General features: G+C 44.8%; 1 protein-coding gene and 1 pseudogene across 2 annotated transcripts in view; one reads left to right on the top strand and one right to left on the bottom strand.

Moving 5' to 3' along the window:
• LOC144124788 (potassium/sodium hyperpolarization-activated cyclic nucleotide-gated channel 1-like) overlaps positions 1–26,802 on the top strand; it is a 48,391-nt gene that overhangs the window by 11,540 nt on the left and 10,049 nt on the right. Inside the window, exon 7 of the mRNA XM_077657665.1 lies at positions 8,810–8,950. Within this exon, the coding sequence (XP_077513791.1) occupies positions 8,810–8,950 (141 nt within the window). The remainder of the gene's footprint in view (positions 1–8,809; positions 8,951–26,802) is intronic.
• On the bottom strand, positions 11,463–14,978 carry LOC144124789 (lysosomal cobalamin transporter ABCD4 pseudogene; annotated as a pseudogene). Its single transcript, XR_013313281.1, has one exon. The product of XR_013313281.1 is annotated as a lysosomal cobalamin transporter ABCD4 pseudogene (transcript).

The raw sequence follows: 26,802 nt of genomic DNA, 5'->3' as shown, positions 1-26,802 counted from the left end.
TATCGCAAGAAACCTATTTTTGAAAGTTTTTGAAAGTCTTCCCTGAAACACCAGGTATTTAGGAAAGTGGTGCTTGCGATGTTGTACCATGGTGTACGGATTAGGTTGTCCCACTCTGCCGCAGTGTCGTGAACGAGCCCACCACAGGATAGTATGCAGTAGTATAGGTAATCGATTACATCAGCACTGTTCACAAGAATGCGTTGCATAAATGTGCTAAGACTGTCACGCTCAGCAGTCTGTTATCGCGAGTTCGCAGGTATCTGCTTTTTGTCCTTCACAGAATGTATGTGTCAGCCACTTGATAGCTGGGCCGGCTGCCGGTCATGTGTTCATCTTAACAATCTTATCCGTCATGCAGTGGGTGGTTTGGTCGCATAGAAGCGGCAGGACATCTCGTAATGAATGCAGACTTATTTCAAGTGCCCGATACTGCAACGATTACATCAGGAACTCCTTCAAATACTTTTAATAAGAGATTTTCGTTGAGTGGACACCCTCGTTGTTTTGTTTCAGGAAAGCCGGCACTAATTTTTTTTAAATATAGGGTTTTTAACATAAACAGAGGCTTTTTTTGCGGCCTAGCAGTAGCAGTGTTGACGGACGTGAAAAATAAGCGAATGATGTTAACCAGTAAAGTGATTAGCTAAATTATAATAGGGAACTTTTTAACCATTTCCAATAGGCACATGATTGCAATTAGAGACTTGTAGCCGGCAGTTAGTAATTACCATATCAATTTTTAGAATTTAGAAAACGCGATTACCCTCGTCGCTGTGGCTCAACTAATTTGGGCCATTTCTGGCGCCATTCTAAAACCGCGGGCCTTTTGTGGTGGCAAAGCGACGTCAATCAAATCGTGCCACCGTGACGCACGTACGGCGCTACAATGTCTGCCCATCCCACACTGGAGCAGCGAAGTGGCGAGGAGCGGGGATCACCGCTTCCCGGGCAGGGAAGAGATTGCAAGGCAAGGCCATGAGATGTCTTTGACCTCTGGGGATGTTGGTGAGGACTTCTCGCAGGAGCAGGAAGGCGCCTTGGGCTGAAAGAGCCCAACTATAGTGGGGGGAAGAGGTCATTGTCTTCAATATATTTTTGGAGGCGGGTGTGGATGACCCGTTCATAGAGTCATGTGAATATCGAAGCCATCACTGACTACTTCAGTGATGAACTCTGGGAGAAGGGCATTGTAGCTCAGGATTGGCGACATGCATTGATCACCATTCCTAAGCCCGGAAAGCGACGCCACCTGATTTCCTCCGCCCCATCTACTGAACGGCTACTGAACAGTCAGCCCTACCGAGAGGAGTCTTGAGGTCCTCCTCGCCTGTAGCTACATTTCTACCAGGGCACGGCTTATACTTATGCTTCAGCTATTCGCTTACACAGTGCTGGGTGCTGTCCGTAGACAAGAGTTAAGCATATGTGTAACATTGTGTTGCCATATACCGTACGTGCGTGTATGCCATCTTATCTGTTTTGGTGGTCCTGTTGTTAGCTCAGGTATTCGCACAATGGGCTTAGCTAGGTCTCTTGTTAGCGTTCATCCTTGGTGAAAGGTGTGTCAGATGGCTTATTGTAGTGCAGAGGCTATCGCCATGTAGGGCTGTTGCTGATAACCTCAGACAGTGGCTTACAGGCCTGCCAGATGACATTGATTTTCAGCTACAGCGTTTAGTACCCTTTTGGGACTGCGGAAGGCTTAAGTTTTTTTACGAATGACGTTTACAACTTGTAATTATTGTGCACAGGCACGTATCTGTGAGTAGTAAAGACGTCACTTTGCTGATTCTACAGCTCCCTTCTGAAAAGTTAGGTGTTACCATAAAGATAGAGCTCCACATAAATTAGTTTTGAAACAAAGTGCACGAAGCAGGAAAGGAGTCTCTCTGTTTTTATTTACTCATTTTCGGCTAGCCTTTCTCCGCGAAGACTTTTGTACCTGATAACTAGGACAGGTAGCGTGCACAGCTTAGGCACGGAAGGTCGTCCTTGATAGCTACGGTGTCTTAAAAGTCCAGGACATTAGAACACATACTACGCATGCACCAGCGCTCCACTGACAACTGAGATTTTAGTGGAGAAGAAATGATATACAGTTGGTCGCGCATGTCACAGAAAAAAAAGAACCAAAGGAAAACACGAGATACAGGGTCCAGTTTTCGAAGCTGTTAAGGAACGCTTGTTTCAAATGAAGTGACAGGGACTGCTTGCTTACTCACGCATTAAAGAGAAAAATTGTTCTATCTGATAAGCCTGTGCGAGCTCATGGTTCCGCTGCTGTACAATGCAGCAGTATTCTTGAATTGGGGAGAGCCACCACAAAGGCACAGCCGGGTGCCAGTCGCGTGAATGGACGTTTACCCAGGGGCGGTCGATGCTTCGGGACACTCAGACACTCTCAAGCTGCTTAACTGTAGATTTTTTTTCGGGGTCCATCCTCACCACGTGTACGTGAAGGGTAAGCAAAACTGTTATTATAAATGGAGGTTGGGCTGTATTGACAGGGTGCCGCTTTATAATCCCAAAGAGACCACTCTCACCGAGAACGGAGCTGTTATAAGCTGTAAAAAGGACCAAGAAACGAAATGCAGGTGTCGCCATCGCCGACCAGTTTCGCAACTAAAACGTGTGCGTCAGCAGCGATTTTTGTGCGTGGATCCCAGAGGCTACGCTACACCGCCATTCACTTCAAAACGGCGGAAACCTAGGCCTTCTCAGTCTGACGCCACTGGTTTGAATAGACAGGGAGGAAGACTTTTATATACACTTTTCTCGACCGTAAATGCGTATATTGCTGCCGGACAAGCGTCAACATAGCCGGAAAGAGTCAGAGAATTAGTTTTTACGGATAATTGTTGGATGGTGTGGTCCTTAGAGTCCATTTAAGCCTTTATTAGGCATCGCCTTGTCTGGCCGATACAGCCGACGATGCAAGGAAGACGGATGCGATACGCCCCATCCATCGTACGTTAGACATACTTCGTTTCATATTTCACAGTATACGCTGCGTGAACACACTTTTTTTTTCGCTCGCTTCTGTGTTTTGGACAAAAGGCAGAAACAGGGGAAAAAAAGAAACGCTCGGGCTGCATGTACCGTGAAACATGAAACGAAGTATGTCTAATGTACGGTGGATGGGGCGTATCGCATTCCTCTTCCTTGCTTCGTCCGCTATATCTGCCAGACAGGGCGATGTCTCAACGAACGCCTAACGGAACACTAGCTGTCTATAGCTAAATACTATTCACGCACATATAGCTCCGCGCTGTGGCTCGTGTGGTGGCTCTCCCGATTTCAGCAAGAACACTGCTGTCTTGTACAGGCATCGGTATCAGCATACCATTGAACTCGCAGGGGCATATCAGAAAGAAAAAAACAGAAATCATTGCATAAGCAAGTCTTATTTCCAACTGCAATTAAAGGAGCATGAGCTCCTTGAAAACCTATATTAGTTGTATTTCGCTTTATATTTGTTTTTCTTTCTTATCTTTTTGTGTGTGACCTGTGCGGCCAAATGTATTTATTTCGTTCCTTCTGCAATAAAATGTTACCAATGGGTACAGCGCTGTGTCGGTCTATAGTAGGTTTTATTTTGTCCTCTTGGCTCGCGCTTTGGTTACTGTCCAGAATGAACCACCGCCAAGTAACCTAGCTTGCCGTTCACGTGACTTGTTGAAAGCTGAAACAGTGACTGCTTGTCCCACACTTTTCCTATATAGTATCCACACTGTCTGAAAGCACCCGACAGCGTAATTAGTACACAAGGAAAAATAGTTCTCGAAGTACAAATTTAAACAAGGGCGGAGAGGGAAGCTTCAGTTCGCAGACCAACGGTTCGATATGGACATTAAACAAGAGGACAAAAATGAGTCTTCTTGTCGAACTTAGGTCCCCCTCCCATCTTGTCGAAGTTTGTTCTGCAGGCAGCGTATTATTGAGGCTAATGAGTAACAAGACTTCGCAGCTCCTGAGAAGGGTATAGACCCATTGAGTATGGTTAGGATGTGAAAAAACCCCGCTCAATCAGTGGAGCAAGTCGCACTCAACGGTGTGCTAACTATCTCAGCCTCCGGTTTCTTCTAGTAACAACGCTTTCTGCAATCTTGTTGCCGAGAGCATTAGCGCGCCCTCGCGCATCGACCTCGATGAATGAAAAACGTCCGTACCGACAAAGGCAGTCGGGACAGTTGCGACAAGCGTCCACGTGCACCATGCGAAGAGTCAACACCTAGCCACGCTCAAACTAGATACCATTGCTTCGAGCCATGCGCTATCGATGTTTCCTGTGGCCACACCATAAGGTCCCGCATTGTCGGCGGCTTCTTTTTTTTTCTTCGCCTATTGTTTGTCGTTAGGCAACCGCTTGCATAACGTCCGCGATATATATATATATATATATATATATATATATATATATATATATATATATATATATATATATATATATATATATATATATATCGCGGACGTTATAAATTGTAGTGCCATTCAATTGTTTTAAAGAAAATTACTTTTAAAGCAGCAGAAAAAACAACCATGCCGCCGGTAGGATCCGAACCCACGACCTCCGAATATCGCGTCCGGTGCTCTAACAGCTGAGCTACGGCGACGGCTGTCCAATCTGCTGCTCTCGTGGGTATTTATGTTTACTGGGTGTAAGGGAACCTTGAGAGCGTTCACTATATATATATATATATATATATATATATATATATATATATATATATATATATATATATATATATATATATATATATATATATATATATATATATATATATATATATATATATATTTCTGCCTAAAGAAGGGTAGTTTGCAATGCAAAAACACCAACTGTTTTCTCTAGGAATGCACGCAAATGTAGACAAAGCGGCATAATCGTTGTGAACTAAGACATCGCTATCACCAGGACTTGTGATATGACCACCATGGAAACCACTTATTTCTTTTCGAAGACATATTTGACGCTTTACAAGTCCATAGTAAAACGATATTATTGCGTATTATGGAAACCGTCTGTAGATGACTTTGTCGGAGGACGCGATGCGTGCACGATGCCACGCCTTTACTGTTTTGAGGATTAGGTACTGCGTTCGATAGCTAACATAAAATGCACCCCATTTGCGATATGTAGAGCGCTGTATCTGTAATAAACAAGGAATTCACTCCTATAGGCATAGAGCACCCTCAGAAAAAGCTGCGGATTCACTGTGTACACAGTTATGTAGTACATGACAAAATGGAAGTCTTTCCAGTGAGATAGATGCAATTCAGTTCAATTTCCGCGATGCCTCGAAGTGCGAGACGCTCATGCGCACGTCGCCGTATGCGCTTCGGACACTTCACAACCGCAGCCCACGTCGAGTAAGCGAAAATCGCCGAACGCGTTGTTGTAAAGCACTCTGTCTTTCCTGGAACTTCGAGCGACGCTCCGCCAGCAGCGGCTGCTTGGGCTGAGCAAGCTCGCCCATGGGGCCATTCAGCATCCTAAATATTCGCCACAGCACCTGGTACGAATTGTTAGCGCCATTTTCAGGCAAGCTGTGCGGAACATGGTTATACGTATATGGTTGGGTACAACTTAAGCCTCCATGGAGTGAAGTATACTTTAAAAGAGTGAGATGTTGGGCTAGTTGGTTTTCTGGAAAAAGCATTCACCTTTTTAGCGCAAACACAGAAAGAAAGGAAGGAAGAAAGAGGGAAAGAAGGAAAGAAATGAGGAAGAAAGTGAGAAGAGAATGAAAGGAAGAAAGAGAGAAAGAAAAAAAGAAAGAAAGGAAGAAAGAAAGAAAGAGAAAAAGAAGGAAAGAAAGAGAGGGAAAGTGAAAAGGAAAGAAAGAATGAATGAAAGAAAGAAAGAAAGAAAGAAAGAAGAAGAAGAAGAAGAAGAAGAAGAAGAAGAAGAAGAAGAAGAAGAAGAAGAAGAAGAAGAAACACGGGCGCTCGTGTTTGTCTTTCTTTATGTGCTCTGTCTTATTTGCGCTAAAAAATGAATACTTTGTCTTGAAGTGAAGCTCCCCCACAATCGGGACCACTGCACAGAATTCCTCCACGACAAAAAAGTAGCCCGTTGTTAAAACTTTTCTCGTTACTTAAACAAGAAGATAATCGAAAGGAACAAAATTTTTAGCTCTAGGATTCTGATACCTATTTTGTTAAACAGCTGATCTTGTTTACTGTAGTGACTGACTAGCGGAGTAATACAGGACGCTGCAGACCGTAGTCCAGTGTTACCAGCCGCTGTTTTCTTAAGTTGCATCCTACTTTTATATATATATATATATATATATATATATATATATATATATATATATATATATATATATATATATATATATATGAAGCCTGCCCTGACGAAGGGAATACCATTCCCGAAACTGTTGGCAAAAAACCTTAAAAACATATATATATATATATATATATATATATATATATATATATATATATATATATATATATATATATATATATATATATATATATATATATATATATATATATATGTTTTTAAGGTTTTTTGCCAACAGTTTCGGGAAATATATATATATATATATATATATATATATATATATATATATATATATATATATATATATATATATATATATATATATATATATATATATGTTTTTAAGGTTTTTTTGCCAACAGTTTCGGGAATGGTATTCCCTTCGTCAGGGCAGGCTTACAATGGCTTAAACTGATTCATTGTAAGCCTGCCCTGACGAAGGGAATACCATTACCGAAACTGTTGGCACAAAAAACCTCTAAAACGAACAGACGCGTTTGTCGTAATACTGTACTTACACTTGTAAACTGGCGCATTGGGAGCCGTATACTGAATGCTATATATATATATATATATATATATATATATATATATATATATATATATATATATATATATATATATATATATATATGTATGTATGTGTGTGTGTGTGTGTGTGTGTGTGTGTGTGTGTGTGTGTGTGTGTGTGTGTGTGTGTGTGTGTGTGTGTGTGTGAATGACACTACCGAAGCGCTGCCTCGTCGCTTAGCGATATAGCTTTAACTGTTTCGCAGAAAGGGCAACAACTATCGCACAGTTTCTGCACGCAAGTGTGTGTCTTCGCCGAGTGGTTATTATCGAGACCGTTTGCTGAGGCACAGGGTTGCTCAAAGGTTCCCAAGACGCAAAGTTTACCTTTGAGCCGCGTTATGTGGCTTTTGCGACACCTCCCCAAAAGCTCAAAGTCTCTGGAGGTTGAGGAGAAGTCTTATCTTCCTTTGGTAGTTTCATAGGCACTGTAAATGGTTAACCATACTCCTACTGGATAGGAAGCTGTGCTAGCTGGAGGATGTTCTTGATGAAATTTGTAGGCGCAAACTCAAGCACAGAGAAAAAGAGGACAAGGGACACGGCCGGTGCATTTGAAACGACGCGGTTGATTAAACACGACAACAAAGAGGTCAGTAATGAGTTCAAGTTTTAAAAGAAAAGAAAATCAAAATCTCCGGAGCTAATCTATTTCTTTTTGACAGTGAGAGTGATGGCGTGCTGATGTAATTACCATACGATGCGATGTAAAATGCTTCCATCACAATTTTGGTAAATTGTTGTGGGTGACGAAACAGGACTTCGGTTTCCTCGAAGATACTGCGGCAATATCTGCATTCGCGGCCTGGCTCAGCCACTTACGATGAGCTATCATTTTTATGCTGTCTAAGGCGGGTGTTGAGACAACGCCCGGTCTGGAATACGTGTACAAGTCTGTACAGGAAGCGAATCTTGTACATAACAGCAGATTCACATCGCAAGGACTTCACCCTGTGTTTAACCTTGTTCAATCATAATTTGTACAAGGGGCCATAATCTTAACCTAAGGGGGCGGGAATGGCTACTGAGACATCATATTTTTTTCGCTACGTTCTTTATACCATGGGATAATCAGTGCATCAGCATATTTCCTTGAGTTGCCTTTTGTGGGAGATGAAAGGCCTTTTTGCCCACTTCATTAACTTGACACATGACTGGAGTATGGCATTATTTGGGTAGCCTGCTTCTGACAATATGTACACTTGTGCGTTAAAGCTATCCTGCAGAGTATGTATGCACGATTTTGGTAGGCAAGACTGCAGGCATGAAAGAGCAATGCCGTTTTTCACGAGTTAGGAATGCTCGGAACTATAGTTAAGGATCGCTTTTTTTTTCTACCTGGGACAATGTTCAACCCACAGATATCTACGGGTTGAACAAGTTGCTTAATATCTAAAAACTGCTGTTATACTAAATATACTGTTCAAAAGCAGACCGTATGGCGTGGAAACTTTTGAACAACCCTGTAAAGCATTTTCTTCCTGCTGCTCATAAGCAGGTCTCCTTATTTACCGTCAGTTGAAACAGCAACGGAAGAATTCTTCGACAGATGCAGGCCGAAAGAGGCCAATACCTCTGGCACGGCCGCTCAATGGGCGTACTGGGTGCGCCTCCATTGAGCGGCCGTGCCTCTGGACTCTAGTGCATTATAAACGTCGGTGAGGGATAAAGGGAAGATGTAGTGTTAATCTCCCACTCTTTTGTTCTTAGAGATGGTGCGCAGGCAGTTCCACTTCCTGCCAAAGGAGGAATTAACATGGCATTTCTTTCCCCTGGCGTTGCTATAAATGTGTAAATAGCTTCTGTAGAGAGTAAAGTAGCTAATTAACTCCCTTCCTTGGACCTCCAGTTTTTACACTATAGTGTACTTACTGCATGGAACGAAAATTGCGACCGCCCATGTACGCACTACTTGTCACCTGCTCCGCCGTTACAACGCAGATGCAAGAGGTGGAGGAGTTCATGGCCTACTACGACCTTCCCGAGCGGCTACAGGCGCGCATCCGGTCGCACCTGCACGCACAGCAGATGTACTTGAACGACAAGGACATCCTCTCCTCGCTGTCCGGCACATTACGAGAGGTGAGTTCTCGCGCATGGCTAAGGCAGAAGTGTCACGTGACGATGAGATCTGCTTCGTGTTTCAAGCCGCCTCAAAAAGAATCTGCTCTGTGCCTCTGACCGGCAGTTACAACTAGAGTCTGGTCCGTTTAGTCGGGAAGAAAAGGGCGTGTCACGCTAATTGGGCCATCGGATTTTCTACTCGGTTACGCAGTGTTAATGCAACCGCATCGTGTCTGTGCGCAGGTGCACAGATTCGATGTGAAAGCCGCCACCTAGCTTTAATTGGAATTGCTAGCCAGCCGGTTTGAGAAGTTCGTTCACTTTTATTGTTATTGATGAAAACTATTTGACGGCGCTACTAGTGCAGGATCCCTTACAAAAACTTCTTTAGACAGTCTATAGACTGCCCATAGAGTTCTGTCTATAAAGTCTATAGACTCTATAGACAAACCCCAGGGAGCAGTTTATAGGCAATACAAATCCTATAGACAGTCTATAGATTTATGGCCAAACACTTTTATTAGACTTCTTCAGACTGTCTATAGACTATGAATAGACAAAAATAAATATCTATAGGGAGCCAATAGTGCCTATAAGAAGCCTATAGACTGCCTATAGACGATTTTTATAAGGGATGGCAGATCGCCGTTGACACTAAGCGAAGGGTTCGCCCAATGGTAGCTTTACACAACCGCCAGCGCTATATGGCTGCCTTCCGCTATATGCTTGCAAAGAATGTGCTCCCACAGACTTATTCGGAAAGGAGTTTTTTTTTTTGCTCTTTGAAGCAGCCTATACATGTATGATAACTTTGCGCTCGTAGACCATGTTTATTCTGTGTTACACGGGGTAAGTGATTAGCCGATGTGTTACAAGGCTTCCGTTATTGACTTATCTTGGGTGAAAGCGTGCATCGCTCGCACACATAAGAGAAGGCATTACGCGAGCGCGGTGTCCCTCGGACAGGCACTTTCAACGGTCGTTGAGTGATATCGCCGTTGGGCTTGTCGGGCTTCGTCTGCGCTTGTAGAAGACCTTATCTGCTGCCCAACCTCACATTATTGCCATTTTGCGGTTCCGTTGTCAAGTGAATTGCAAACCGCAGTAATTTTTTCATTTGAGACGAACAAGCCTCCGCCCTTTCAACTGGATGTGCGCGCGACAGTAGTTCGAGCCATGCTAAGCTAATTCATCCGTCTGACTTCCATTGGAGTTTGCGTTGCCTCTGATGTGTAAAAAACGACTTAGTCACGTATATATTAGATTCAAGATTAATTGCTAATAATTTAAGTGAATTGCCTGCCTGAACGATCAGTAAATGCTCTGAAAAAGCAAGAAAGGGTTTTGAATCTCTTACAGCAAATAAAAAATCAGTACGGAGTATGGTTACTTAATATATCATTTATATGTATTTATTCTTTCAGTCAGTGCTTTCAAAGGCTTTTAATGGCCAGGGTTTCGCTTACCTATAATTGCATTATATTTAACGCAACGTTCCGCTGCTGCGAGTATGCATTGAAGGCATTGAAGGCGTTTTTGCGTGCATTTTACTTACGGTGACGGCGGTTGGCGCTCAAAAAGCCAGCTAATGGCGATGCGGACCCCTTCAGGTAGGACTGTTCAGAGCCGTTCTTCTTCGCTGTGGACCAGAAAGTGTAAAGGAAAATTCCCCCTGTTTTCCAGGAAAGAAGTATGTCGAAGGCCAAGTTTTCAACTCGCTTTTGCTACGAGTGATTCAAATGGAGTAGCGTGGTGAGATTTGAATCCTACTGGGAGTCTAGCTTCTGACCTTGGTGATGATAGTAATTCATTTAACACGTGCATGAATAGCTTAAATGGCGGCAGCACGTTATTTCATTCCAAAGTTTGTTGCTCACGCGTATTTACTCTTTGCTCGAATTCGGCCGTCCGCTTTGGTAATCATCATCGGAAGAACACGAGGTGCAGTACATAATGTGGGTAGGAGGTTTGGAACCGAGCCACGAGGCCGGATGCCATGGCTGTTCCCAGAAAGCGTCCAGAATCTTCCATCGTGCACACTGCGCATGAATTCACACGATGCTATAAGGGCAGGTGTGATTAAGCTGTATGTACATGTCGCCATCAACTTGCTCATCATAGCTGGCGCATATGAGGAGTGGGAGGCAAGGGGTACTTTTAGGGAACGAAATACAGTATACAGTTTGAAAAAAGAAAAAAATAGGGGCATGACTGAAACTTTCTATTGCTCGCATTCGTATAGAGATGCGCAAGATGCTAGTGAATCGTACACAACGTTCGCAAAAACACAGCGGTAAAGCCCTAAATGTTATTCTTCTTTTTACCAATCCTTTTCTTGTCCCCTTTTTACTGCTTTCCGCGGTTAACGGCAGCGCGTGAGAAACCCGCAGGCGGGTTCACTTTAATGGACGCCGCAATCAACGCGCCACGTTTCTGAGGCAGTCGGCAGACTTTCAGAACTTTCGTCCTTTTCATTTACACCGCATATAATTGAAGCACGTCTCATGGCAGCAGTAATAAACACACCAGCTTGGAATTACATAAGAAAATATATTTTGAGAACGTCATCACAGGCGGACTGAGGTTATTTCCACAGGGTGACATCACATGACACGTATGCACCACTGACGCAAGTAAGAAGCCAATTTCACTTCTCCTGGAACAGTGTCTACCGGTGCACTCTAACAGAAAGGAGTAAAAAAGTGACTAAGCTCTCCCCTCCTCCCTTTAACAAAAAGGGTGTCCGCTATAGGGCAGCTCACTCCATTTTACTCCCACATAGGTGTATTCGTGTTCGAGTGTACAGTAAAAGGGAGGGAGGGGGATCTCTAACATAGGTCTTGTTGAAAATAGTTGAGTTTCTCCATATATGTCATGGACACCGCGCCCGCATCTCAGCCATCACGAAAGCGTGTCCGGGGCCATCTCACAGAGAAAGAAGTAAGCGTGTTGCATTTAAAATCACCGGCGTTGAAATTATCAATTCGCCTCTGTCTATTTAATGCCTCGACTATGAAAGCAAATGAGGCAAAACGTGTTTACATTTATGTACTGCGCATTTTTTTGGTCACAGGCCGAAGGAAGGCGTGGAGATGTGACGCGCTAGGTCCCTCCTAAGGATCGGGGCCTAAAACCTCTTTCCCGTCCGTGGCTTTAAGCCATGGAGTGAAAGGCATAATATTTGACAGTTGCAATGGCCAAGTACGGGGACAATTGCGCATTTTTGAAAGGGATTGATATTATGTAGAAAATTTTGGACAACTGCGTAGATATATCGCTAGACAGGACTACATTTTTGTAGGATGGGATTAATACGGGCTGCAATTTCATTATGTGCTGGGACTACACGGGGCTACTCTTTGTGACAAGATCGAAACGCACGCCATGAAATAGAACTCCAGTTATTGCGCCGTCGTCAGTTTTGCGGCTTTTGTTGCAACTTTAAGGACTAAAGAGTTGTGTTAGGTGTACCAGAGATGGCTTGTAACAAAGCAATGTCCATGAACAGCTGTTTCCTTATGAGGGAATTTCGGGCGAATATATTAAAAATTACTGGATGACGCGCATGTCTCCTGCCGCACATCTGCTCAGGGGCGCCACATGTTTGTCGCACACAAAAGTTATACACATTTCATCAGCGTCAAGCAATACTGTCACGCATGTTCTGCAGCTGATGCCAGCATCTACGAGACCGTCCAGTAGCCGTCCGTTCCTCGCAGCTGGAGCACCATGTCGGGCTCCCATCCTTCGATCTTGCGCTCGTAGCTGACGGCGGCTACATTGATGCCTCGTTTCTCACACTCAGCATATAACGTGGACGCGAGCTCAGGGTCTATGGCGGCGGTCGCTTCGTCCATCAGGGCGAGCTTTGGCCGTCGGTACAGCAGGCGAGTCCAGCTGAGTCGCTGCCTCTCTCCCGGAGACAGCGTGTCGTACCACGCGGCGTCCATTTCACTGTCCAGATTATTCGCACTGTCCAGGAGGTGCTTGAGGCCCGTGAGCTCCAGTAACGCGACCATCTCTGCTTCCTCGGAATCTTCGTCAGCGGTTTCTTCGTGGCATTCGTCCGAAGGGTAGCGGATCTGCTTGCGGAGGCTGCCCGACGTCAGCCACGGCGACTGCGGGAAAAACGCCAGGGAGTGAACATTCCTCAAGCGCACACATCCGGAGTCGACGTTCCGCAGACCCTTGATGACTCTCAGCAGAGTGGTCTTTCCGGTTCCGCTCGCACCGGTGATGAGCGCCTTTCGCTTGTCGTCCAACATCCACGTCAGCTTCTCTACTAGAACGCCACCGTCACGCGGCGAGCTGTACGTCACGTCCTGGAGTTCGACCGCCGGCCTGCCATCATCGCTGTCGTCAGGACCCTTTTGGATGCCAGCTTCGTCGCACTTCGTGTCACGCAGTTCTTCATGTAGAGCCTGTAGCTTTTCCCGGAGAGCCATGATCCTGTGCGTGTTTCCCGCGATAACCGCCACGTTGCCAGACAGGTCGACCAGGCTGCTGTAACAGCTTATGAGATAGATTGACACGAACGCGTTTTTGCTTATGAGCTGCGAAAGTTCACCGGGTGTCAGCGAGTCGTACACGCCGTTGAAAATGGGCACGGCGATGACTAGCAAGCTCAGGATTGCACCGGTGTAGTCGAAGAGATGAATACCGAAGTTCAAGGGGAACTCCCTGTTCACAACGGACTGCCGAGCCTTGACCACGTCGCTCAGAATGTCGTCTGCCTTCTTCTGCTCCACGGGTTCGCCGTCCAGGAAGGCGATCGACTCGGAGTTGTCCCTGATGCGCGCATGGGTGTGCCTGAACTGGCCCTCTTGCTTCTGTTGCTGGTAAACACGGGGGACGACCGGCGCCATGAGGAACTTGTTGATGACGGTGAACACGAGGAAGAAAACGATCGTGGACACCGGACCTATCCAGCCGGTGGCCACGTACGCCTGGTAGTTGTAGTAACCGGCCGTGAACGGAGCAATCAGCGCCGGCGGCAGCGTCTCGGCCAGCGTCCTGCAGAAGCGGTCAACGTCCTGCGTCATCCGCTGGTCGGCATTGTCTAGTACTCCGGCTTCCACGACGTTCACGTCGTAGTGGTTCTTTCCCGAAAAGTAGAGTCCGTGCAGATCTGCAGTGATGAGCTTGCGCCAGTGCACGCCGGCGGTCGATGCGAGGAAGGTCCGCAGGGCCCTGGTCTTGGATATGGCGAACACAAGGCTGAGAGCGAGAGCAGTTTGGATCCAGAAACCGTGCAGGTCCTTGTCCTGGAGCACCCGGTAGTAACGGCTGCTGATGAGGCCCACCTGGTACGAGATGAACTCATAAGTGACAACGACGAACATTAAACCACCGAGGAGCAGCACCGCTTTTTTGCCCTTGAACAGGAGGGAGCACAGAGTCGCGAAGCGCCTCACGAGGAGCGTATTGAAGCCCACGCTGTACATCGTGATGGAACGCCGGCGGCGGCGCGCTGTCAGAGCCTGGAGCTGGAATGCTTCGCTATTAGTCGAGTCTGTGCTACTTGCGACGGCGCTATCTTCCAACGGCGACAATGAGAGGCAGCGAACCATACTTGATTGTTCTTCGGCGGCGCATATCTTATCGCAGCTTAGAAGCCACACGAGGTTGACGGCGATGCATCCTCAGTATGCTGTCTGTATGCGCTCTCGCTTTCCACAGCGATCACCTTATCAGGCGCCTTTGTTTCCGAGCGACGGATACGGTTGCACCGCACAGGGCGGCGAAACTGCAGCGCTCTGTGTGCCGCCGTGTAGGCCTGTTTCAGAGGGCATCGATGCTGTCAGCCGAGCGCAGCAGCTGCTTACTCTGCGGTTGCTGTGGGTCTCCATGTCGCTATGCGGAGCTTCCGCTTGCAGCGTTCACTCATGCGTAGTCGTGGTAACTGTTTGCGCCAACCGATCTGACTTTTGCGGGTAAAGCATTAGTCCGAGACAGCGCAACACGCTGCGACTGTTGCGGCGAGCCCATACACGGACACGCGAGCGCCGCGTGCCGGTGTGTACGGAAAGCAGCACGCCGTCGACTAGGAAACCTGTTTTCCGCGGCGAGCTGCGCACAAGCGCTATGAACGACTATAATATAGAAAACAAATATAGTAGCGTGTCTACCTAGGCACAAGACTGGGAGGACATCTGTGGGCGTTTGTAAGAAGAGCATTGGTTCGCGTTCAGATGGCGCGGGTTTTGTACATATATGCACCAAGGCTGCTGAGATTTCGCTCCATAAATCTCCGAACGGAGAAATCGATGGACTTCTCTTCTGTTTATTAAGTATGAAATTCCTCTATATGCCTGTCGCACTGTTATACTGATAAGCCTCGTCCATTCAAAAACTTTCTGAAGTGCTGCAGCTGCACAGTTATTTAGGCACATGTATTGTTTTCTCTCTGCCGCAGAAACATGGAGGATGGAAGTTGGAGAATGAAAAAGCAATTAATCGCATTCTTCCAACTGATTTTGTTCCAAAAACATCTGAAATGGGGCACTGGTGATAACTCCATCAGGTTTTAGTTCTTGATAAACAGCTTGATAAGCGTCAGCAAAAGACGCTTTCACTCCTGAGAAATTGGGAGTCAAATTTAAAGAACTATTTTTCTCTTCACCCTGTTCATACTCGGGAGGTTAGTGATGACGTTGAATGCCGTGGGCTTACAAGCAGTTTCTTTTTTCGTTTTTCTGATGCGATGAAAGTACACTAGCGGTAACAATACAAAAGCTAACATTTAATGAGGCGCGTAATATCCGTTTTTCGTTCTGCGAAAAAAATCTTCCCTGACATTACCGCAGCGTTCCTGTGCAAACGGCCGATAGTGGCGACACCTGTCTTTCACATTCCCCCTTTTTTCCAGCTTACAAGAACTCCCTTTTCTTTCAAAGTGGCCTGTTAATGAACAAATAGCGAAAAACCATCAATATAGGCCGACTTTTATTTGTTGGCGGTCACCTTTTAAGCACTGCCACCTGACTTAACGGTACAACTATGGGCAAAGAGAACAATTTATACGAGTGTAAGCAACCAAAACAAAAAGGAAAAATGTTGATTCAAACGTCAGTATTGTTTCCGGTATTTATGTTTCTTGTTTCTTTTTGTTATTTTTCATTTGGTATGTGAATTCCCGCGTATATGGATTCTTGCCAAACCGCCAAAAATGGAAACTTGACAGTGCTATTCTATGGCGTTCGTCAGCTCCAAGAGCTGGAGCAGGCACGAAATGCTCGAAGTTATGTTGGTGGAGTCACTTGTACTTCGTATCGTAGGTCTGTCCACTATGTGCAATCACGCTACAGTGCCTCACCGCTATACTGCCTTCATCTTCGTCGTTATCGCGTCATTATTCATTGACGCACCGACAACATATCGGCCGGCACCCTCCACATTTTTGTTCAGTCCTCATTGTGAGGCATTATGGCTTGAAAAGCCCTGATATGCGAAGACGTTCATTCTATTTGGATTTAATTGCACTAGTTTCTTTTTGTAGTTGGAAGCTGTGATTCGTGGAAATCGCGAAGAGCACGTAGGTTCGCGGAACCGACTCAGTGCCAGCGGGCGCCGCGTAATGCTGATATTGACAGTGACACCGCTTGATTAACAGGTGCATTCGAAACGTCGCAATCCGATAACTTGCTCCGGTAAGTGGATTACAAACTTCAGATAAAGTGATTGCATGAAAGGCTTAATTACGCTCTGTTAAGCCACACTAGCAGGGGGCGCAGAAGGTTAGGTGGGCGTGGGCGGACGAAATTAAGAGGTTTGCAGGCATATGCTGGGCGCAGCTGGCAAAGGACAGGGTTAATTGGAAAAACATTGGAGAGGCCTTTGCCCTGCAGTAGGTGTAGTCAGGCTGATGGTGATGATGATTGAGATACCTATTACATATTGCATTTGAATTCTTGAACATATTCTAAAGAAGGTCATGGTTTATGGTGGTTTAAAGTCCCAAAGCGACAGAGGTAATGAGGGACGCCGTTGTGAAGGGCTCCGGAAATTTCGACCACCTGGGGTTTTTTAGCGTGCACTGATATAGCACAGCACACGGGCCTCTAGAATTTTGCCTCCATCGAAATTCGACCGCCGCGGCCGGGATCGAACCCGCTTCTTTCGGGTCAGCAGCCGAGCGCCATAACCACTGAGCCACCGCGGCGGCTCTACATAAGTTCAGTGCGAATATGTGTGAACTAGTAGCGCTAGTCACGAACGATATGTTCAGCACCACAGATTGTTTTCTATCACAGAGAAATTTCAAAGATAATACTAATGCACGAAAAAGGGAGCAGAATAGTGTTAAAAACTACGGTCGCATATCTGTTATTTCCCCTTGAGCAAATATATATGTGAAGGCACTGTTTTGTCGATTGCAGAATTTTTTCAGTCGATGTTATTGATACACAAAAGAGCAATGTGGATACAGGAAAGGAAAATCAATTGAACCGGCTTTGCTCAACAAGTTGAAAACGTAAAATTTTTATATAAAGGCAAAAGAACTCAAACTGTACATTTTTATCGATTTAACAAAAGCATTTCATCTGTTAAACCACTGCATTTTATTATCCCGACTTTTAACTATACAATTCTGGGAACTACATGAAAACTACTGGGAACTTATCTGTACAATCATGAACAATACGTAACTGCTAATGAATCCAAAATTTTTATATATTTGATACCTCAAAGGCCCCTGGTATGGGGCATTACATGAGGGATGGGCATGGCAGTTAAAACAATAATGGTCCTGATAGTGTTCTTAAAATGGATGGCGTTGATATGATGCACGGCGTCTTGTGGTAGATCATTCCAGTCCCGCGATGAAGAGACGAAAAAAGATCGAGAATGAGTGGTAGTTCTTGCGGTGGGGGCGTAGACGGCCTTATGGTGGCTAATACGGCTTGAGAGGCGATAAGCAGGTGATATGAGTGATTCTCCTAAAGGGGAATGATTAAAACATATGAAAGAGGCACAATCGAAAAATTTTTCATCGCGTTCCAAGGCTGGGTAAGTTGGCTCTAGGTTTTAAAGCAGACATACTAGTGTAGTATGAATAATCAGAATAAATAAAGCGGATAGCACGATTTTGTATTTTTTCGAAGGTTAAAGAGAGGTTAGACTGGAGAGGATCCCATATTGCTGAGGCGTATTCTAGTTTAGGACGGTCAAAAGTTAGGTATGCTAATGATTTGATGGATGGGGTGGCAAATCGTAGATTGCGCCGTATGAAACCGAGGGTGCGATTAGCCTCGTTAGTGATGTTTATGATATGAGATGACCATGTAAGGTTTTGTGTTACAGTAATACCGAAGTACTTACAGGAAGAGGCGGACGACACTTCCGAACGAAAAAGAGCGTATTTAGAATGAGTACGCACCTGCCGACGATGGAATGAAATCAAACATGCTTTGGAAATATTAAGCGACATTAACCAACGTTTGCACCAAGTTTCAGTTCGGTTAAGATCTTGTTGAAAAATTCCAACGTCAGTACAGTTAGTGATTGGGCGGTAAATTACACAATCGTCAGCAAATAAGCGGACAGTAGAATAAATATTGGAATCAAGATCGTTAATTATATGAGGAAAAGCAAAAGTCCTACGGCTGTACCTTGGGGAACACCTGAAATGACCGGGCAACGAGAAGAATAATTGTTAGCATAGAAAAATTGCTCTCTGTTCATCAAAAAGTTACAAAGCCATTCCAATACTAACGGATTAGGGTTTAGGCACGATAGCTTTAGTGACAGTCTTTTATGTGGTACTTTATCGAAAGCTTTTTCGAAATCAAGGAAGAAAGTGTCAGTAGGAACGTTTCGGTCAAGATTGGAGCTTAGGTCGTTAATAAGAGCCAGTTGGGAGTCACATGAACGTCCTTTCAAAAAGCCATGTCGGTTAGTATGGAAAATTTTACGGAGACAAGGAATTTGGCTATGTGCGAATACATAATATGTTTCATTAGTTTCGAATAGACACTTTTGTGGGAAATGGGGCGGTAATTTTTGCATGAAACAAATGAGCCTTTTTTGGGGACTGGAATGATTTTACCAACTTTACAATCCTGTGGAAGGACACCTGTTGACATGCACTGCTGAAAGAGGTGGAACAATATTACGCTTACAATGTTTTTAGTATTTTTAGGATTTTAGAATTTATGCTGTCAACACCAGGTGAAAATGTAAGTTTCAATGACTCAATGACTTTCATGATGCCATTAGCATCAAATGTAATTTGTGGCATAACTTTAGGGAGGCCGAGAGCTGGGAATTCCGGGAAGTCACCGTCGGGTTCGCGCGTAAAAACTGAAGAAAAAAAAGTTAAGAGCGTTGCTAGATTCGTTTTTCGGGATAAGGTTGCTGTCGTCGTCATGTAATGTTAGAGGTTTAGAATGTGATGTGTTTATAGTTCTCCAGAACTTGCGGGTGTTGGTGTGCAACATGAAAGGTAGGACAGACGAGAAAAATGTACGTCTAGTTTTTCCTCATAAGGATAAGCATGTTTTTTCTGCAGTAGAATATCTTTGTCATGCATATGCGGTATCAAAGCGTTTTGCGGATCGAAAAAGTCTTTTTGTTTCTGAGGCGTTTCAGCTCTTTGTTGAACCATGGCGACGATGGTTTTTGGGTGACGGTGATAGTAGGGACCTGTTTATCTATTAGTCGATGTATCTTGTTTCTGAAAAAAAAAACAAGTAAACTTCGATTGATCGTTCTGAAAAAATATCGGAGAAACCACATGCAGAAATCAGCTAGTTCGGAATTAATGGCTGCATAGTTGCCTTTGCCGTACAGTGTTAATGTTTTTCGTATTTTTTTTTGTGCGTGAAAACTGGCAGGTGTAAGTGGATTGAATTACGGAATGATCACTGGGTCCTGGTAAATGAACTAGCGCCGAGACGTTATCAGGGTGAGAAGTTAACACGAAGTCGAGTATGTTGGATGAATTATTGTTTTTTTCCTGTCGGGTTGGATACGAGTTGGGACAGACAAAATGTTAGGCTCTTGTTGACAAAATAAATTTCGATGTTATCTTTACATGTTGTGGTGGAAATGTCGGACCAGGTTATTGCAGGAAAGTCGCCGAAAAGAAAAGTGGGAGTATGTTGATGAGCCGCGGTTATCACATGAAGTTCTTCGTGCAAATTAGCAACAAAACAATCGGTTAAATCAGGTCGACGATAGCAAACTTCAATGATTACGGGAGGAAATGAAGCGTGGCACTGAATGAACATTATTTCTAAAGGGGACGAAATTTTAATTTCAGAACCACAAAGCGAATCATAGGTTCCTATTAGCACGCCTCCTACCCGTCTATTTGTTCTATCGCGACGGAAAATTGTGTAGTTAGGAAAAGCGGAAAGTATTTCAGAGTCATGTACATATGATGTTAGCCAGGTTTCAGTGAATATGATTATGCTGCTATCTATTGTGCGCGCAACACTTTCAAGGGCGTCAAGTTTGGGCAGGAGGCTTCGGATATTAGTGTAAGGAAAAACAAGGAGCTCAGTTTCGCACTGACGGGAGGTTTATGCAGTAGCTATGGCGTGCGGGGGACGACTTTCTGTGGAGCATGGTCGAAGATATAAACCGTGTTATCAATGATTAGTTTATTATGGCGGAGTTTGTATGTTTGTGGTTGAAGTTTCGTAAATGCTAGCAACTGTTTTCTGACAAAGAGAGCAGGCTTTGAGTAGTCTTCCGAGTTGCTGCAGTCAGTGCTTTTTAGTTTCTTAGCAAAAGGAAGAACATTCTCTCTAGTTTTAAAATGAGCGAATTTAACGATGATCGGCCGTTTATTGAAACTTTCTTTGAAATATCTTCGCTACTAAGAACAAACACTGGAGTTCCGCAGGGTCCTGTTCTCGGCCCGCTCCTACTTTTAATGCTGATTTTTAATCTGCCATCCTACATATCTCATGAGTGTGTTCTTTATGCAAACTACACAAACATATTTGTAATATCAGAAAACGAAGTAGAATTTTATTGTAAGGAAAACAGATCTTTAAATTTATCTTGGAATGATTTTAATTTTCTCCAAACACTACTAAAACCAAACTATATAGCCTTTGCTTTAAAGAAAATACGATTAACAAATTTTCTTAATGACAAAGGATTACAAATTATTGCGATAACACAAATTATCAACGTATACATTGGCTTTCTGGTGTCATGACACGCGCACATTCATGACATCACCATTAAAATATACAAGGAAAATCTTCAGCCGCTATCGTGGTGCATTAATTGCCATGTGCTGATCTTAACTTATGAACTTGATTCATCGCATTCAAAGCTCTTCTTCGATAAGGCTTACAAATCACCCGAGAATTCGAACATATTACGGATTATTCCAATATTCGTTTTTATTCTGCAAAGCTGGGGAATAAGTTACCACAAACTGTTCCGTCAGATGTGTTGTTTCGTTCATACAAACACAAACAAGCAATCAGAACGCTTGAATCCTGAGAACAACTACAAAAACTATGCCAAATTGTATGTATATTAACGCGAGATAATTAAAGGCCCGTTCACCAGAAAACCCGGTGTCGGCGTTATGAGCGAAAAATTACGAGCATGGCTCTGGCAGGGGGTGCCCAGAGAGCAACCTAGATTGCAGGTGGGCCTCCAAGGTCACATGACCTTGCTGCGTCATCACAATCTGCCCACCGGATAGTGGGCAAACTGCCCACCGCGGTAAGCGGCAGTTAATCATTGGTCGCTCGGGAAGGGCAAACCTAGGCCGCACAAGGCCAACCGCTGGGAGAATCTGACACTGCAGGGCAATGCTGGGTATCCTCACGAGGGCGAGCCCTCATGAGGGCGTCCTCACCCTCACCTCATGAGGATTTGATTCGGTGAAATGATGGTGAGGACGAGGTTGAGGGAGGGAAGACCCCTCGCCCTCACCTCACCATGTGAGGGGAGGGCGAAGAGGGCAAGATGCATGGTCTGAGGGCGAGGTTGGTGGCTGGAACCGTACTTCGGGCTCACGCTTTTTTCTGTGCAGCCCGTTAAGAATTCCCGTTTTAGAGCGCCAGTTCTTAGGGGGAAGGTTACCGGGGAAGACGTAGTTTCTGCAGTCTGGAGGCACACAAGGCGAACACGAAACGCGGGGAGCCGCACACCTTCTCCGTCGCCGCGATGTACTGCACCGATGACAAGTGCTATGCCGAAAATTGCGCTCTTCTAACTAAAAAAGCCTACTTTTAAAAATTGTGTTAAGCTTTAGATGAAACACCCTGTATAGTGAGCTAACAAGGAGGCACTAGCCGGGCCGTGCGGGTGGCCGCCGGTCCAATGGGAACCGTGGTACCGCAGTTAGCATTTTCATTATCAGCCCTGCTTCTCCCACAGTGTAGAGTAAAGCATGCGGAAATTATACGTAGTAATGCTATTGAATTCCCAAGTTCTAAGCCTTGTTTCCCGGTGCGTAATCCGATTTCAGCTCAGTGAGGTTTCAAAGAACTGCTGCCGCGCAAAAATACTTTTACGAAATTCTAGTGTCACATCAAAGCCTATTGGCGGCGTTGGTGTGGAATTTTTTCATTCACTCTGCGAGTACAGTACAGTCGTACCTTTCTATTTTCGCTGGAATTGCATTATAGGAAAGCGGTGCCGCAATGTGGTGGTCAAAGCCAACCACTGTAGTCTTACCATGGAAATAAAGCAGGAGCTTAAAACACCTTGGTCTGAATCATTGCTCGCTGCGTCTTACATTGTACGAGGTGCTAGAAAAGAAATAGTTTTACTGCTCTCTGAAACGGGAACATCTCCTTGTTTATTTCTGTACATGAGGAGACGTGCGACCACGTAATCGCGCGCCTGATTTTATGAACCAAATTTCTTGCTGGAAAGGTATTGAACTGACACTCAGCGTTTGTGCAATGCGTACACGTGCAAGCAAAAAAAAAATCACGAGGGTTTAGGTTCGGGTTAACCACGAAATATCGTGGGCTAGCGCCATTAGCCCTAGGTTTGCATAGCTTATCTTGACTTTATGCTTTTGCTTGACCTGAACAGGATTACTTCTTTTGATATATCATATTATGTAAGTTTGCGTGACATTGCACCTTTTTAGACTTGTACTTGGGTAGGATTGGTCAATTCTCTGCACTCACAGATCCCTGGTAGTACTGATTTCGCTCCTGGCTTACAGGTGCAGCGGTTAAGCTACGAGCTACTGCTTTGCGATGGCAGGTGCTGCAATCGGCGGGGCTTATGAGACCGATGTTGTTCCTGAGGAATCTCTTCGCGACTAATCATTAATTGAACTGCCACGGTGGGCAGTTTGCTCTCACAATCGGTGGCCAGCTTGTGATGACGTCACAACGTCACGTGACCAAGGTGGCCCACGTACTAGAAGCAGGCTTCGGACAGACAGGCAACCGCTTTTCGGTGGAGTGGAAGCGCTAGGGTACCAAAATGGCTACCGCAGGAATCTTTCACTGCAGACTTGGGGAGTTAGTGATTACCATTATTCAGCCAAAATACCGCATTTTAGCAACCCATTTTATTTTCAAGTGGCCTAAATAATGTTTTATTTTAATCGACAGCATGAGAACCTCACTGCAGCGGAAAGCCGGCATCGCGCTTGAGGAAGACATTTCAGAAATAAAAACTTCGGCTAAGGAAGCGGGATTAGAACCCGCGGCGGCACTAAAAAAAAAAAAATATCAGTTCAGCTGGCCGCAGCTTCGACCACTACACCATCGTCACAGCTTTTTTAAAGCATGGTATTTATTACATTGAAATATATTACATTTACATTAACCAAATTATTTACAAAGCTTTTAGGAAACGCCACGAAACACATCGCAAAAAGACAGAACAGAATAGTACTAGACGGGAGGTAAGGCTGAGTACATCACCTAGAGGGAATGCCACTCCGATTTAAAGTCGGTCGGTTCATACACTACCCTCAGATGAACGATCAGTTGCGAGAAATCTTCACATCCTGCCAAGCTCTTGAGCTGTGCTTGCAATCTCGTCGTCTTAGTCACGTACTCGCGTTCACGCGTGTTAAACTGCCTGTCTCTCACGCTGTCGTTTGAAAGCGTGGTCTCCATCTTCTTTCATCCGTGTACGTGGAAGCGTCATCAGACGAGCATGCAGAAAACCGCACGAAATGGCGGGAGATTAGAAGCAGTGAAATCCAGAAGGCTCTGATAATGATAATTAAGCGACCTACAAACTATCCTTGTTCTGAGTCTATTCTGTGCTTAGCACTTATTGTAATTGTCGTGGTAAACGCTACTGCATTGTTTTCTGATTATTCTTGGCGTACATTAGTTTTTGTACACAGACACAGCAACACGCTGACTCATTTTAGCAGTGGCCGTAGATAACAATGAAATGTTATGAGTGGAGGGCACATGTATGCACGAAGTCCGTGCCAGAAGTAAAGGCAGAGTGATATCTTGCGGCTTAGCTCGTAGCTGTTTCACTTTTGTCTCACGTATTAGCTCAAACAACACACATATACCTACAGGGACACACAACAATATAAGCATCAAACCTCTCGCCAAATAGTGCCTTGAGGGCTTGTCTTGTATGTTTATTACTCAGTAATATCGCCAGAAGTTGCCGACTACAAAACATTACTCGAGTTTTAAAACGAGTGTTAGTAAGGGTGACGGTGAGGGAGGGCCGACGATGTGAGGGCGAGGGCCAGGGAGGGCAAGCAAATTTGTCGAAGTGATGAGAATGAGGGAGGGCTGCATAGTTTTTCAAACTGAGGGCGAGGGTGAGGGAGGGTCATGGATTAAAAAGTGAGGGTGAGGGAGGAAAAGTAAACATGAGGGAATTCCACCACCTCTCTTGGCGCATCTTGTAACCGCTGTACCACTGCGCCAGGAGCGATATGAGGACTCTCAGGGCTCTATATGAACGTAGAGAATGACCTTCTGCATATATGAGCATTAACTCAATAACGCGATCACGTCTACTCTTAAGGCGGAGCTTGAGTATCCGGTGGAATTTTTTGTTCTTTTTATTGCTGTATTGTTTCTATTTGCTCTTTTTTGCACTAATTTTGCATCTTTAATAAAAACAACCTTTCAAGTACTCAATTTGTTTAATGTAAAGACCCCTCACACAACTTCTGTGCTGAGTACCGGGGTTCCTCTCTTATAAATTTTGCTATGTAAATGCATGGAATAACAATGAAATATCTCTTATTTCACGCGGACGGGCTTTTTCGTCGCATAAGTAAGCATTTGGAATGTTCATAAATGCCCTACAAATATTTAGGTATTAATACATCTAATTTATGCTGGTGTTTGCATGTTGAGAAGGTACTTAACAACACTAATCTCAAGTTAGGTTACATATGCCATATCTTTTCAGCAGCTCTTTCTTTAAAGCTCTCGTTTTATAAAGCACCCATACGACCTAAATTCTAATACTTCACTTCAGTGTGGGGCCCAAGGACTAACAGTTCTCCTGCTTCACTTTAAATGATGCAGAGTCTCTCTACTCGTTTCAGCTATTCCTGTTGTAACCGCCCTGCCAGTATAACTTGTATGAAATCGGATATTTCTTTTCCTTCGTTAGCATCCCGCCGAAACAATTTTCGCTGCTCGAACTTTTTTTCATACACTTCAGTATCCCTCGACCCTCCGTGATGAATTCATTCTTGAGCCACATTATATATCTGGTCGTGTTGACCATCGCTTTAAAGCTGACGTTGAATAATGAACGCGATAGCGTTAAAAAGCCCGTGTCGCAGAAAAGCCGGAGTCATCGTCGGTGTCGGCGTCTTTGACCCTGTGCGAAAATCCTCAGAAAATCCCTGGAGAATCAACCCAGGTGGCTGGTGGGCCACCTAGGTCACGTGACCTTGTGGCGTCATAACAACGTACCCACCGGACTGTGAGCAAACTAACCACCCTGGCAGGTAGCGGTTCTATTAATGATTGCTTGCGGGAGGTTGGTCGGTAAGAGCAACCTGTGTCGCACAAGGCCAACCGATGGCAGCACCTGCCATCGCATATAATTTCTCCAGCGCAGTGGACGATACATTGCAAATACATATTGATACCAAGCTACAAGGATGAGAACGGGTTTATTTACAAGGTCACGGCGGGAATCGCCGACGTCTCAGCGTTAGCTAGCTCAGTCTCTCTTGCGCTCATCGAATTGGTCGTCGTCTTCACAGTGCACTCCAGCGCAGCAGCGCGCTGTAACGATATTTTACATGCACCTCGAGACTATGCTGTGCTACGCATGCCAGAATGACGCCATAGTTATATAAACACTTTAATGGAATTGAAGCTTTGGTTACAGAAGAGGGCAAATACGGGCTGGGTGGTTCATTCTTGAAGTACTTGATAAAACAGCGCCACGGAAGACGAAGCAAGAGAAGGGAAACACCAGCGCTGTTTTTTTAAACTTCTTTTTACGCCTGTCATGACATGCCAGTAGTAGATCACTTATAGTACAGGAGCGATGCTTGAGCGAATTCTCGAGCGCTGGTGTTTGTTCTTCTCTTCTCTCGTCTTCCGTAGTGCTGTTTTATCTAGTTCTTCAAAAACTGAGGTTACTTTACCTGAACTCGTTGTTCGAGTTAAAAATACCGAAAGGTAGATTGCGCTTAGCGTTCGGTAGTTAGGTGCGAGAATTTTTTAAAGGTCGTGGAAGCATCGGTCAGTAAATTTGTGTTCCAACCGCTTGCGTGCGTAGCTGGTGAGCAGTATCTTGCGCCGCACCTCGAAAACAGGTTTCGCTTGCTTGCGCCAACAACGCCTAGATATAAGTATGCCTTTTTAGCGTCATTCAGTTTGATGTGCGGTGGGCTACGTATTACCTTGTGCAGAGCAGCCGTCAAGCCAACGTCGGCTTCATCAGTGGGTGAGCGGAACGTTGTCAAACGT

The sequence above is a fragment of the Amblyomma americanum genome, chromosome 3, assembly GCF_052857255.1.
Source record: "Amblyomma americanum isolate KBUSLIRL-KWMA chromosome 3, ASM5285725v1, whole genome shotgun sequence".
Lineage (NCBI taxonomy): Eukaryota > Metazoa > Arthropoda > Arachnida > Ixodida > Ixodidae > Amblyomma > Amblyomma americanum.
Note: the sequence above shows the minus strand (reverse complement) of the source record. Positions and strands in the feature narration are given on the sequence as shown.